Genomic DNA, 13,587 nt, shown 5'->3' with positions numbered 1-13,587 from the left:
CTTTTTGAGTGTTGGAGCTGCACCCATCCAGGCAAGTGGGTAGTCCTCCACCACCCTCCTGACTTGTGCATTGTAGGTGATGGACAGGCTTTGGGAAGTCAGGATGGGAGTTCGTTGTCCGTGGGGTTATGGGGAAAGGGTACAGGGTTGGGTTGGAGTGGATCGGTGCAGAGTCCCGCACTGTAGGGACTCTGTGATTTACAGAGAAAGTGAGGACAGCAGATACTGGAGATCAGAGGCAAAAAGTGGAAAAACAGGTCAGGCAGCATCCAAGGAGCAGGAGAGTCGACGTTTCAGACATTATCCCTTCGCCCCACATTCCTGATGAAGGGCTTACCGATCTAAATTTAGCTATCAAGCAGGTTAACTCTGTATAGCAGGATGGTCTCTGCTTGTGCTGTAGAGTCACAGAAATAGGTGGTTTTGGCAAGGTGAGGATATGTAAATTGAAAACCGATCATACCCTGATCCCAACCCAATTCCTGCAGGAAGTCTGTGTATGTGTGGCAGCAGAGCGTGTGAAAGGTCGATGAGTAGACTTAAAGGCAGGCTACTCCTGAGATTCACTTGGCCTGTTGCAAACTGCCAAGTGCCAGCGTTCCAAACAGCAGTGCATTTAAAATAGATTTTGCAAAGACAAAACAACCCAACAAAGGACACATGGTAATGGAAGGTCTCAAAGGCTTTTCAAGGATCATTAAATAAAATGTAGACAAGATGGTTTGATTGGAGCCCGTTCAATTGATGACTTTTAAAACTCTGCATGTGCCAGTTTCAAAATCTACCACGACTAATTAAAAAAACACAACTAAAGAAGGGATTGTGCGGCAGTTTGAGGAATTGCTGTGACAAGTTTAACGAAAATGAGTGGTTACTATCTCTGGCAGAACTCTATGCAGCAGTGTTTGTCCCAAAATAAAACTAACTTCTGTTCACAGAAGTTGCATTTGTGTAGCACCTGTCACACCCTCAAGACCAAAGTGGTGTGACAGTTGTAATGCAGGGAACGTAGCTGCCATTTTGTACATAGCAAGCTCTCTCTGTCTGTCTCTGTCTCTCTCTCTCTCTTCCTCCGGCTGCTCTGGGTTCCGCACTGTCAGGATTTTGTAATTTCTCACTGAAATTATTCAGTGAGTGAATTGTCCCTGATGAGAGCACCAAAAAGCAAACAGAAGTACTGGAATTTTGCAAAAGTGGTTAGACTAGGGCGAGAAGCATTCTGCTGCCCCAGGCAGGTCTGACTGAAACAGCAGCTAATTGTGCAAGATTTCGTTTCAGGGCAGCTTTCCCAGGTTTCTGGTGTTTGCATCAGAAATCCTTCTCAGTGGGAGTGCCGGGAAATGGTTGGGATTACTGGAATGGGATCAGGTTTGCTTTCTCATTTAGACTTGGCAGTGCAGTGGCCTTCAGTATGTTCACATTGGCCTTCAGTTTTTCACTCCTCCTCCTCTCTCTGCAAACTGCTGGAAAGCAACGCACAATTTTGCTCTGCCAGCATACAGACTGTAACCTTTTGACTCGCTGACTGAGCCCAGCCAGAAGACAAATGCATTCATTGATGAAAGTGAAACGTGAAACAGCAAGACATTATCCTATTGTGTTGGGTCTTAAGTTGGACTTCTTGCAGCATTGTTATAAATACCCACAGGGCGGGATTAGATTAGATTCCCTACAGTGTGGAAACAGGCCATTCGGCCCAACCAGTCCACACCGACCCTCTGAAGAGTAACCCACCCAGACCCATTTCCCTCTGACTAATGCACCCAACACGATGGGCAATTTAGCACGGCCAATTCACCCTGACCTGCACATCTTTGGACTGTGGGAGGAAACCAGAGCACCCGGAGGAAACCCACGCAGACACTGGCCCAAGGCTGGAATCGAACCTGGGAGCCTGGTGCTGTGAGGCAGCAGTGCTAACCATTGAGCCACCATGCCACCCAAAAGCCTTGCTTTCCTCCAGCTCTGGCCTTTTCTGCATTTCCCACTGTGGGTGCCTGAGCCCTTGGCTTTCAAGGCCCTACACTCTCTCCAATACCCTCCCAAAAACCCCACCACCTTTTTTGTCATTCCTCGTTCTGCTATTCCATCCAATGCCATACCTGTTCTTGGGATGCCTGGGTAGGTGACTGCAGTCATAGAGATGTACAGCACGGAAACAGACCCTTCGGCCCAACCCGTCCATGCCGACCAGATATCCCAACCCATTCTAGTTCCACCTACCAGCCCCCGGCCCATATCCCTCCAAACCCTTCCTATTCATATACCCATCCAGATGCCTCTTAAATGTTGCAATTGTACCAGCCTCCTCCACTTCCTCTCGCAGCTCATTCCATACACGTACCACTCTCTGTGTGAAAAAGTTGTCCTTTAGGTCTCTTTTGCATCTTTCCCCTCTCACCCTAAACCTATGCCCTCTAGGACTGGACCCCCCCCCCCCCCCACCCCAGGGAAAAGACTTTTGTCTATTTTCCCTATCCATGCCCTTCGTGACTTTGTAAACCTCTATAAGGTCACCCCTCAGCCTCTGACACTCCAAGGAAAACAGCCCCAGTCTATTCAGCCTCTCCCTATAGCTCAAATCCTCCAACCCTGGCAACATCCTTGTAAATTTTCTCTGAACCCTTTCAAGTTTCACAACATCTTTCCGATAGGAAGGAGACCAGAATTGCATGCAATATTCCAAAAGTGGCGTAACCAATGTCCTGTACAGCCGCAACATGACCTCCCAACTCCTGTACTCAATACTCTGACCAATAAAGGAAAGCATACCAAACACCACCTTCACTATCCTATCTACCTGCGACACCACTTTCAAAGAGATTTGAACCTGCACTCCAAGGTCTCTTTGTTCAGCAACACTCCCTAGGACCTTACCATTAAGTGTATAAGTCCTGCTAAGATTTGCTTTCCCAAAATGCAGCACCTCATATTATCTGAATTAAACTCCATCTGCCACTTCTCAGCCCATTGGCCCATCTGGTCCAGATCCTGTTGTAATCTGAGGTAATCCTCTTCACTGTCCACTATACCTCCAATTTTGGTGTCATCCACAAACTTACTAACTGTACCTCTTATGCTCGCATCCAAATCATTTATGTAAATGACAACAAGTAGAGGGCCCAGCACTGATCCTTGTGGCACTCCACTGGTCACAGGCCTCCAGTCTGAAAAAACAACCCTCCACCACCACCATCTGTCTTCTACCTTTGAGCCAATTCTGTATCCAAATGGCTCGTTCTCCCTGTATTCTATGAGATCTAACCTTGCTAATCAGTCTCCCATGGGGAACCTTGTCGAATGCCTTACTGAAGACCATATGGATCACATCTACTGCTCTGCCCTCATCAATCTTCTTTGTTACGTCTTCAAAACACTCAATGAAGTTTGTGAGACATGATTTCCCACGCGCAAAGCCATGTTGACTATCCCTAATCAGTCCTTGCCTTTCCAAATACATGTACATCCTGTCCCTCAGGATTCCCTCCAACAACTTGCCCACCGCCATCGTCAGGCTCACTGGTCTATAGTTCCCAGGCTTTTCCTTACCACCCTTCTCAAACAGTCAGATCCGTAGTGATTTTGCTGAACAGTACAGCAGGCTCGAGTGGCCAAATGGCCAACTCCTGCCCTTGTTTGGTCTCTGATTCAATGTTCTGATTCCAGACTTAGTTGCATTCAAGATTGGAGGAAATTGTGAACAGCAGTATTCTGCCACTGACCCTAGTCCATCGCCGTCTCGATTGCTCCGTTCAGATTGTGTCCCTCCCTCCTTAATCGTACTTCACCATCTCTTTTTCTCACCCGGTAGTGCCTGCCTGGCTGCCAGTCTGACCAGGCGTACATCCAGGAGGTGATATACCCGTCCTTGTGTTCCAACTCTCTGTGTGGGGCCTCCCACCAGTCCAGTGTGGTGCTTTGTCATCAGAGATGTTGTCTTTCCAAGCAATAATCATGGTTTTTCAAACCCATCTCCAGTTGAAGACATCAGACTTGCGCTTTCCTGCTGCCTTTCGCTGTCTCATTGGTGTAGTTGCAGTATGGATGGTGTGGAGCCAATGGAAACTGCTTCCTTCTAAGAACGTTTACCTCAAAATTGCTGTCACTGGAGATGTTCCCTCGATTAGTGGAGTTGGCCAATGTTCTCTGTATTCTCCTATTACCATGGAATAATGGAAATGTTGTTGCCATCCATGATCCTAGTTTTCACACATTGACACTCTCTCTCTCGAGGCTGGTGGTCATGTCTGGGAGCGTGTGTTGCTCTCCAGGTAAGCAATGCTGTCGATGAGATACTTTATCCTTTCAAGTGTAAGTGAAAACCTACCTCTTTGCCCAAGCAGCCATAAATCTGCTGGTCAATCTCAAATGTTAGCTGACCAAACACCTGTGCCCTGCCTTTGCATTGAATCTATATCACAGAAATAGGACATTCGGCCCAACTGCCTGATGCTGTGATGTATGCTGCACACAGGCTTTCTCTAGCTCTGTTTAACCATGCCTTGTCAGTAGGTTCTACTTCTGCTTTTTACCTGTTTCCAGCCTCCCATAAAACAAATCAATGGTATTTCACCTTCACTAGTCCCTGTGGGAGCCAGCTCCACAAACTAACCCCGCTGAGGGAAACACTTTCTCCAGCTTGGATTTATCACGGACTACATCACATTCATGAGCCCTGTCTTGATTTGTGCAAATATCACATTAACACTTCTTAACTCCTACTCTATTGAACCCCTCGTGACCTCGGAGATCTCAGTCTGCCGGATCATCTCTCCTCTCTCTCCTTTTCTTTTCATTCGAACAAAGAATCCTCAGCGTGTAAAGTCTTTCCTGATGGTGTTATCCTTGTAAATCCTTGCTGCCCACTCTCTAGTGCACTTGCTGTTTTCTTTTTATTTGGATGTCCTTTATTAGAAAGCCAAATGTTTGTGCACGCTGGAACGATGATGTTCTCCCTCCCACTCGGTCATGAGGGCTGACTCATTTACAATCCACCCTGTAGAAGTTTGACCGTCGCTGTTTTGCAGTACTTGGGAGTCACCTACTGGTGACCACATACAAGGGATTTTAAAATCAAAATGCAGCCCTCCCAGATAATTTTCAAGTGTGTGTTGTAGGACAGTGCCTCTCCATATTTCAATCCTTCCGCGACCTCTGCCCCCTCTCCTCTGTTCTTGTCTCTCATACATTCCCCAATGTCTTGCCTTCTCAGAGTTGCCTCTGGCTTCAAACTCTTTATTTCCCTCCATAAACCTCGTTGAAATGCCTTGACCCATATCCTGAGGTACTTCAGAGTCTAATCCTTGCCACCGGTGAAGTTTAACCAGGTGCTATGTAAATGCAAAGTTCACTTCGTTTTTGGGTTGTCACCTGCCTTTAACCTTTCTCCACATCTTTGGGAATCGGAATAGCTCAGTTGGTTGGATTACAGAGCAGTGTAATGCCAACAGCGTGGGTTCAATTCCCTTCATCAGTTTGAGGTTACCATGAAGGGCTCTCCTTCTTGAAGTCTGGTGGACATCTGGTTAAACCAACACCAGCCGCTTCTCTCTAATGAGAGAGGAACCCCTGTGGTCTGGTAAGACTATGGCGACACAATCCTATAAGGTGTTGTGAGTAACTGCCTTGTTGGTCTGAGTGTTTCAGTGGTTATGTACATTGTTTGACAAATCAGCTTAGTTTAATCCTCAGTCAGATTTTTTGTCTGTTCCTACCCATAGTCCAGTTGAGAGTGTTGCATTCTGCTCTCCTTTATTCTCTTACAGTTGCCCAAACTTATTTTCTCTCCCTTAACTCTCCCACTCCTCTCTCTCTTTCTTTTTTCTCTTTCCCAACCCTCTCTCTCCTTTTTCTGTTCCTTTCTCTACACACACACACACACACACACACACACCCCCTCTCTTATTTTCCCGACTGAATCTCTTTTCTGTTGCTCATCCCCTGTCCCACCACTGGGACCACAAAAAATCTCTGATTCAATTTAGGGCAGCCACACACAGGTAATTTAAAATGCTGGGGACTGTAGGCTTTTGATTGAGAAGGTTAATGGGTCTATTACCTAATCTAGTCCGGCATTCCGGTCCCAGACTGAGGGTTTGCTGCACTGTCAGAGACCGCGTGCTCTAACTGAGACATTAAACCAAGGCTCCACGTGCCCTTTGAGTTCGATGTAAGATTCTGAAGTACTGATTGACGTGACTACAAGACCTTTCCCCCTCTGGTGTCCAATCATCTGTGGATGAAACAGGTTATCTCCTCATTACCTCACTGATCTTTATGGGAGCTTGCTGTACACAAATTGGCTGCAAATTTCCCACATTGCGACAATTCAGGAGCTTTCCACTGGATACATTGTGTATGTTGGTGTGTCCTGAGGATGTGAAAGGTGCTACATAAATACGGATCTTTCTCTCCTTTTCAACAAACTCAATAGCGGTGAGTGTTATGAGGAGCCTATTGTGGTGCGGTGGTAGTGTCCCTACCTCTGGACCGAGGGGCCTGGATTCAAGTCTCACCTGCTCCAGAGGTGTGAAACAACATCTCTGAACAGATTGATTAGAAAAGCAGTACATCTGTATTTTTATTTCTCATTCTGGCTGAGCTTTCAGGAGATTGAGGGAGAGAGTTTTAGAGGTTTGTTTTTCTCATGGGATGCAGGCATTCCGGGGAGTGACCCATCCCCATTTGCCCTCGAGGGACTTAATGGGCCATTTCAAAGGACAGTTAAGAGTCAATCAAGCACTTGGCTGTAGTCAGCCAGTCCCAGTGAAGTACGTTATTGATACTGTATAGGTTTCAACAATAGCTAGAGTCACTATTACTGAGGCTAGCTTTCAATTGTAGATTTAGTAATTGTATTTCGAAGCCAGCCGCTTTCACCATTTAGATTTCGCCCCCTGGTGGTGTTTGAACATTAGGAGAAAGTGAGAGCTGCAGATGCTGGAGATCAGAGTCAAGCGTGTGGTGCTGGAAAAGCACAGCAGGTCAGGCAGCATCCGAGGGGCAGGAGAATCAATATTTCGGGCATAATTCCTGATGTGGGGCTTCTGCCCGAAACGTTGACTCTCCTGCTCCTCTGATGCTGCCTGACCTGCTGTGCTTTTCCAGCACCACACTCTCTCAGCATTTGACTAAGAGTCTGCAGGTGTCTACTACCATCTCCCGACACTGGTGGGTGCAACTGACGAATGTATTTCTCCATGAAACTGTGAACATAGAGTGTTTGATTCATGTTATGTTGAATTCATCGAGCTTTCACTCTCCGCAGTGATTGCTGAATAATTTTAAAGTGTTTGCCATTTTATTTGGCCTTCCAGAGCTTTTAAAGTGCGACTGGGAAAGTGTGCTGGTGAGAAACTGCACATTGTCTCTGGAATAGATCACTAGAAAGGGGGAAGGAGCAGTTATTATAAAATGCCATGACAGTAGGTCGCAGGAAGTCAAACTCTCTGTTAAGGTAGTGCGAGACAGTCTGCTGGCAATGTGTGTGTATTTCAGGATGTGTCACATCGAGGAAACGTTTGGCAGTAGTTATATGTTATATTGGGGAAGTGGGGGAGGCTTTTTTTGCTGATTACCAAAAACATCACATGATTCAATTAATGTTCCTTTGTCAGGGATCCCATTAACCAGCAGTAGTTTCCTTATTCTCTAAGGGCCACTCTCTCATTCACAACAGAATATTCAAAATTGATCAGAAGTTTGCACAAAGTGTGTGAACTGTTGAAGGTGCTGTTTAAATTCTGGTCAACGTACTGGCATTGATGGGATATTGTTAATGTACTGTTGAGTAGCCAGCGTGAGAAATCACAGGCCCGGTTACTGGCCCTGATGTACCTTTACTGTCCTGGCTGTGGCTATAGCTCTGCAGATAATATGACCGGCACAGTGGCTTAGTGGTTAGCACTGCTGCCTCACAGCACGACTGATTGTCTGTGTGGAGTTTGTACATTCTCCCAGTGTCTGCGCGGGTTTCTTCTGGGTACTCTGGTTTCCTCCCACAGTCCAAAGATGTGCAGGTCAGGGTGAACTGGCCATGCTAAATTGCCCGTAGTATTAGGTGCATTAGTCAGAGGTAAGTGTAGGGTAAGGAAATGGGGTCCGGGTGGGTTACCCTTCGGAGGACTGGTGTGGACCTGTTGGGCCGAATGGCCTGTTGCCACGCTATAGGGAATCTAATCTAACCTCGTCCTAGAATCACAAGGTTATGAGTTCATTTCCTACTCCAGGACTCCCCTTCAGTATAAAAAAGTCCTGGCTGACTCCTGTACAGACAAGTGCTGTGATTTGGTAAGATAAACTAGGACAGGACTTGCACAATTATGGTGGGCCTGTGGGAAGTGTTATTGAACAACGAGACTGAAGGCTTCAGGCACACAGTTCCTTGAAAGTGGCATCACAGGTAGACAGGGTGGGGAAGAAGGCTTTCTGGCACCCTTGTCTTTATCAGTGAGAGCAATGGGATGTCATCTTATGGCTGTAAGGTCACATTTGGAGTGCAGGGCGACTCCTGTATCCGTGGCTTCACTTACCTGTAGTTAACCATGGCCAGAACATCTGAAAAGGAATGTTCTGGGAGCAGCGACCAGGAGGCTGCTGGGAAGGTACATTTCCCAATGGAATCACTGAGTTTGCTCCTATCTGCGGTTTCCGGTTTCCACAATAGGTCCTGGAATGTAACCCCCATGGGTACGGGGGAATTACTGTACTGTGTGCGTTTCTGGTCACCCTGCTACAGGAAGGATGTTATTAAACTGGAAAGGGTGCAATAGAGATACACAAGGATGTGACCAAGATTGGAAAGTTTGACTTAGGGAGGGGCTGGACAGATTGGGACCATTACCCTGGAGTGTAGGGGGCTGAGGGGTAACCTTTTATAGAGGTTAACAAAGTTATGAAGGGCATGGATAAGATGAATAGAACAGGCCTTTTCCCCAGGATAGTGCATCCCAAAACCATAAGTTTAAGGTGAGACGAGAAAGGTTTAAAAGGGACCTGAGGGGCAAAATCTTTTTCACACACGGTGATGCGTATCTGGCTCAAGCTGCCAGAGGAAGTGGTAGAATCCGGTATAGTTACAATATTTAAAAAACTTTTGGACAGGTACATGGATAAGGAAAGGTTTGGAGGGGTAGTAGGCAAATGGCGGGGGGACCTAGTTTAATTTTGGACACGTGGTTGGCATGACCAAATTGGGTTGAATGGCCTGTTGTCACGCTGTAATACTCTATAACTGAGTGAAGGTAGGACCAGCTCTTGCATACATGTTAAACTGAGGCCCTGTCTCCCATCTTTGGTGGATGTAACAAACTTTAGCAAATGTTCTTCATTCAAGCACCGAAGCTCCGATTATCTCGTCATTTTCACATTTGTCGGAGTACAGACAAGCTGCTGTGTTTCTGACCCCTCTACAGTGACCATGTTTCAGCAGCTCCGTTCTGAAGCCCCAGTGGTGATGCTCACTCTGTCCCCACAGATACTGCTCCCGAATCCCGCTTCCCCCTCCCTGTCCCTGAACCAGACACTAGCATAGTAGCCTTGATCACAGCCCGAATCCACACTGTCAAAGGAAGGAAGGTTCCCGGGACATGTTCAGGCACTGGCAGCTGGTGATGTTCCTTTTGCTGTTGCCACTATTAATATGATCAGAAATGGGGTGGCTATTTTATGTACAGGAAGCTCTTAAACCAGCAAGGAGATAAATACTCAGATAAACAATACGTTCTGAGTCACACTGCGTAGGGATTGAAATTTTTGCAAACGTTTCTGTTTGTGGTTTCACTTAAGTACAGCAGAGATGAAGCAGATCTTCACACCACTGTGAATCAAGAGTTAATGATCCGAGATTCAATTCTATGACATGTACTGGAGTCATTGTAACTGCAGGTGCCGTGAAGTTGCAAGTGACATTCACTGACTGTCCAGAGTTGGTGGGCTGACTGAGCAAGTGGTGGGCAAAGCAAGAGAAGTCTCACTCTCCATTTCCCAACTCCCTTCCCTCCAGTTCCATGGATTTGTGCCTTATTGTGTGAGGGTGAAGAGCCAAGTGTAAGTGCCAAGTCAGAGTAATACTTTGGATTTGCAGATTGTAGCTTTGAGTTGCAATTAGTCATCCGCTAACTTCCTGGTGCTACAGTTTTGTTTCTCTGTTTGCACACTGCAAACTCTTTTATCTCTCAGGGCAGTGTGCGTTCATTAGCTTTAATGTTCGGAGCTACTCTCTCTTTTTGATATTACACCAGTGGAACATTCCAGGGTTTGAGGAGACGGGCGAGAGCAATGATGCCAGCAGTAGGAGCCTCTTGGAAATCTTCAGCTGCGAGCTAGGCTGAACAAGTTCATCCAGGGAAGTTCTGGCAGCAATTGCTTAGAGTGGAATGTTTTGAGCAGGGCTGCAGAGCTCCTGAGACCAACTGCACTAATTGGTGGCAAGCAAACGTGCTGAGCTTGGAGACGTGACCCATGGGAGGGTTTCACTTTTGCCTTGTGACCACTTTGGAACAGCCAGCCAGGCAGGGATTGAGTGCACCGTGGTGGTCATGGAAGAGGGTGATCCAAACCCACGAAAGATATCACCACGTACCCGTTGCATCTCATTTTGCACGATCATGGTCCTCGTGTGTGCATTGTGAAAGAAGTCACTGGTAACTTTGCAATGTTGATTGCCTTTGGGTGGGGGTCATCCTCAATTTCTTTCAGTTACTTTTGGTTCTTTTACTTTTTAATGAAGCTCACGATAGTGGTGTTGTTTTTTTTTGCTAATGTTTGACCTTGATTTGTTCTTGCAGGTTGGCACAGTTGTTTAGGACCTCTGAAGGCACGTGCGGAGACTAGCTACTTGGACGTTGGGCAGCAGTGAGGCTGGCTGTGGTGGTGTGCCTGTTCTGACATATTGGTACAGAGCAAGGGCCCACGATTTAGTCCTGGCACTTGGCCGTCTCGTTCATAGCCCACACCCCTGGAGCGCCCACCAGTGAAGAGGTTAAGAGTGAAAAGCGGGAGAGGGATTGGTGGCTGGGCAGGTTGGCGCAGGGTTGTTTGTCCAGATGCTACGGTGAAGATGAACGGGCAGGCAACAGGCAAAAGTTCAGCCAAGCGGAAGGGCAAGCAGATCTCATTCTTCGGTGAGAATACCGGCACCGTTCAGGCGAGCCCGTCCCGCCTCCGGAAGAACGGGATGATCCGCGGTGAGGCAGAGGGCGGCCCGCTCAAATCGCAGCCCCCCACGGTGCCCGAGACTCCAGCGAGGGGCGGGCAGTGCCAGTCTGTTGGCTCCGATTTGGCAATGAGCCAAGGGAGGGCTGTGGCAACTGGCAGCACCATGCCCCCCAACTGGGCTGCGTCTGTCCTGATCGACCGCCTACCTTCCAAGGGGAGCTTCAGCTGGCAACCCACTGGCTCCTGGACTCAAAGCGCAGCCCCATTCTGTGCCAGTGTCGGAGCAGTGAGCATCATCGATTCCAATGCCACGGGTCCCTTCTCGCAAGCTCTGACAAAGCAAGGGGCCACAGCCCAACCACAGAAGCAGCAACACCGGCAGACCCAACTGCCTCTTCAAACCCAACAGCAACAACAGAACCAGCTAAAGCAGCACCTGCACACCCAACAGTCGAACCAGCTACAGCAGAAACAGCATCAACTCCAACAGCAACATGCGCAGACCCAACAGTCAGACCAACATCAACTCCAACAGCAACATGCGCAGGCCCAACAGTCAAACCAACTACAGTCAAACCAACATCAACTCCAACAGCAACATGCGCAGGCCCAACAGTCAAACCAACGTCAACTCCAACAGCAACATGCGCAGACCCAACAGCCAAACCAACTACAGTCGAATCAACATCAACTCCAACAGCAACATGGACAAGCCCAACAGTCAAACCAACGTCAACTCCAACAGCAACACGCGCAGGCCCAACAGTCGAACCAACTACAGTCGAACCAACAAATATTCCAACAGCAACATGCGCAGGCCCAACAGTCAAGCCAACTACAGCAGAAACAACATCAACTCCAGCAGCAACATGCACAGGCCCAACAGTCAAACCAACTACAGTCGAACCAACATCAACTCCAGCAGCAACATGCACAGGCCCAACAGTCAAACCAACTACAGTCGAACCAACATCAACTCCAGCAGCAACATGCACAGGCCCAACAGTCAAGCCAACTACAGCAGAAACAGCATCAACTCCAGCAGCAACATGCGCAGACCCAACAGCAGAACCAACTCCAGCAGCAATACCAGCAGAGCCAACTGCTGCATCAACATCAGCAGCAGCAACAAAGTAATGAAGTTCTGCCTCAACGCCAATTCTTCCAGTACCAGTACGGCCAGAACCAGAAGCAAGAGCTGCCTCCAAATTCCGTATTGAACATTTTCCATCAAGTCCACCAGCCAGCACTCCTTCCTCTTTACAGTCACCAAGCACCGACCACCTGCCAACAGCACCTGTTCCAGCAGTTCTTCCCTCACCAGCAGCCGCCTCAGTCTCTCGGTCTCCAGCGTGTACAGGCGAGCCAGGGGTCCGAGGCTTCAATGCATCACGTGGTTTCAACGGCAGCTCCATTCCAACAGCAACTTGCTGAGGTTCATGTCAGCAAAGGCCTTCAGAGGTCCACCCTGGGTGGACTCAAACAGGAACACGTAGCACCCCGCCAGCTGACGGTGGAATTTCAGGCCCCTTTGGCAAAGCGGGCACATTACCCCCTCAAGGAGAGGCAGGCGAAGCCCCCGGCGTTTGAGGTGCACAGGGTTGGGAATCCAGCGGGTTCCACAGAGAGTGCTGGCCAGCGCTGGCCCCAGGCCTACGGGCCGGAACTGCAGAAGCTGCTCAATGTGCCGCCCAGCCACTCCGGCCAGAGCCAGCTCAAACTGTTTGAGGCGGCCGGCCCGCAGGGCGCCCCACCCCGCGGGGGGGAGAGCTGGAGTCGGAGAGAGCCGGAGAGCAAAGAGCCGGCCCGGGAAACGGCCTCACTGGGCGAAAGCACCGCCGATAGTCTCGTGCAACTCTCGATGAAGAAAGAGGAGACATCGGGCGAGGAAAATGGACCACAGCCCCAACAGGAATCCACAGAGGCCCCGTCCAATTGGACCACCTCCGCTAAGGTAAGCAGTGAGCAGTTGCTGGACATTTGACACTGTGTAACTCTTCCCTTTTAGAGTCCGAGAGAGTCCTACAGCACGGAGACAGGCCCTTTGGCCCAAACTGGTCCATGCTATCCATGCTAACCCTGCACTTGGCCCAAATCCTTCTAAACCTTTCCTATCCATGTATTTGTCCAAATGCCTTTTAAAAGGACTTGCATTTATACAGCAACGTTCCCAATCTACAGCCAATGAAATACCCTTTGAAATGCAGTCCCTGTTATAATCCAGCACCCAGATGAAACACAGCACGCTCCCGTGGCAACCAGAATATCTGTTGCCAAGATGCTGATTGAGGGTTAAATGTTAGACAGCGTACTGTGACCAAGGAGATGATGTGGAGGGTGACAGTATTTCCCACTTTGGTTGGAAGAACAGTAAAGCTGAACATTTTTAAAACAGTAAATATTGATATTCAGAAGAATGATGGGTATCCT

At 48.3% G+C, this 13,587-nt stretch overlaps 1 protein-coding gene across 4 annotated transcripts in view; it reads left to right on the top strand.

The window, feature by feature from the left end:
* mideasb (mitotic deacetylase associated SANT domain protein b) overlaps positions 1-13,587 on the top strand; it is an 86,383-nt gene that overhangs the window by 27,824 nt on the left and 44,972 nt on the right. For all 4 annotated transcript variants that reach the window (XM_060828666.1, XM_060828663.1, XM_060828661.1 and 1 more), the window contains exon 2: positions 10,788-13,111. In XM_060828666.1, the coding sequence (XP_060684649.1) occupies positions 11,060-13,111 (2,052 nt within the window). In that variant the 5' untranslated portion in view covers positions 10,788-11,059. The remainder of the gene's footprint in view (positions 1-10,787; positions 13,112-13,587) is intronic.

This window comes from Hemiscyllium ocellatum, chromosome 8 (assembly GCF_020745735.1).
Source record: "Hemiscyllium ocellatum isolate sHemOce1 chromosome 8, sHemOce1.pat.X.cur, whole genome shotgun sequence".
NCBI classification, from domain to species: Eukaryota; Metazoa; Chordata; class Chondrichthyes; order Orectolobiformes; family Hemiscylliidae; genus Hemiscyllium; species Hemiscyllium ocellatum.
This window is presented reverse-complemented; position numbering and strand designations above follow the sequence as displayed.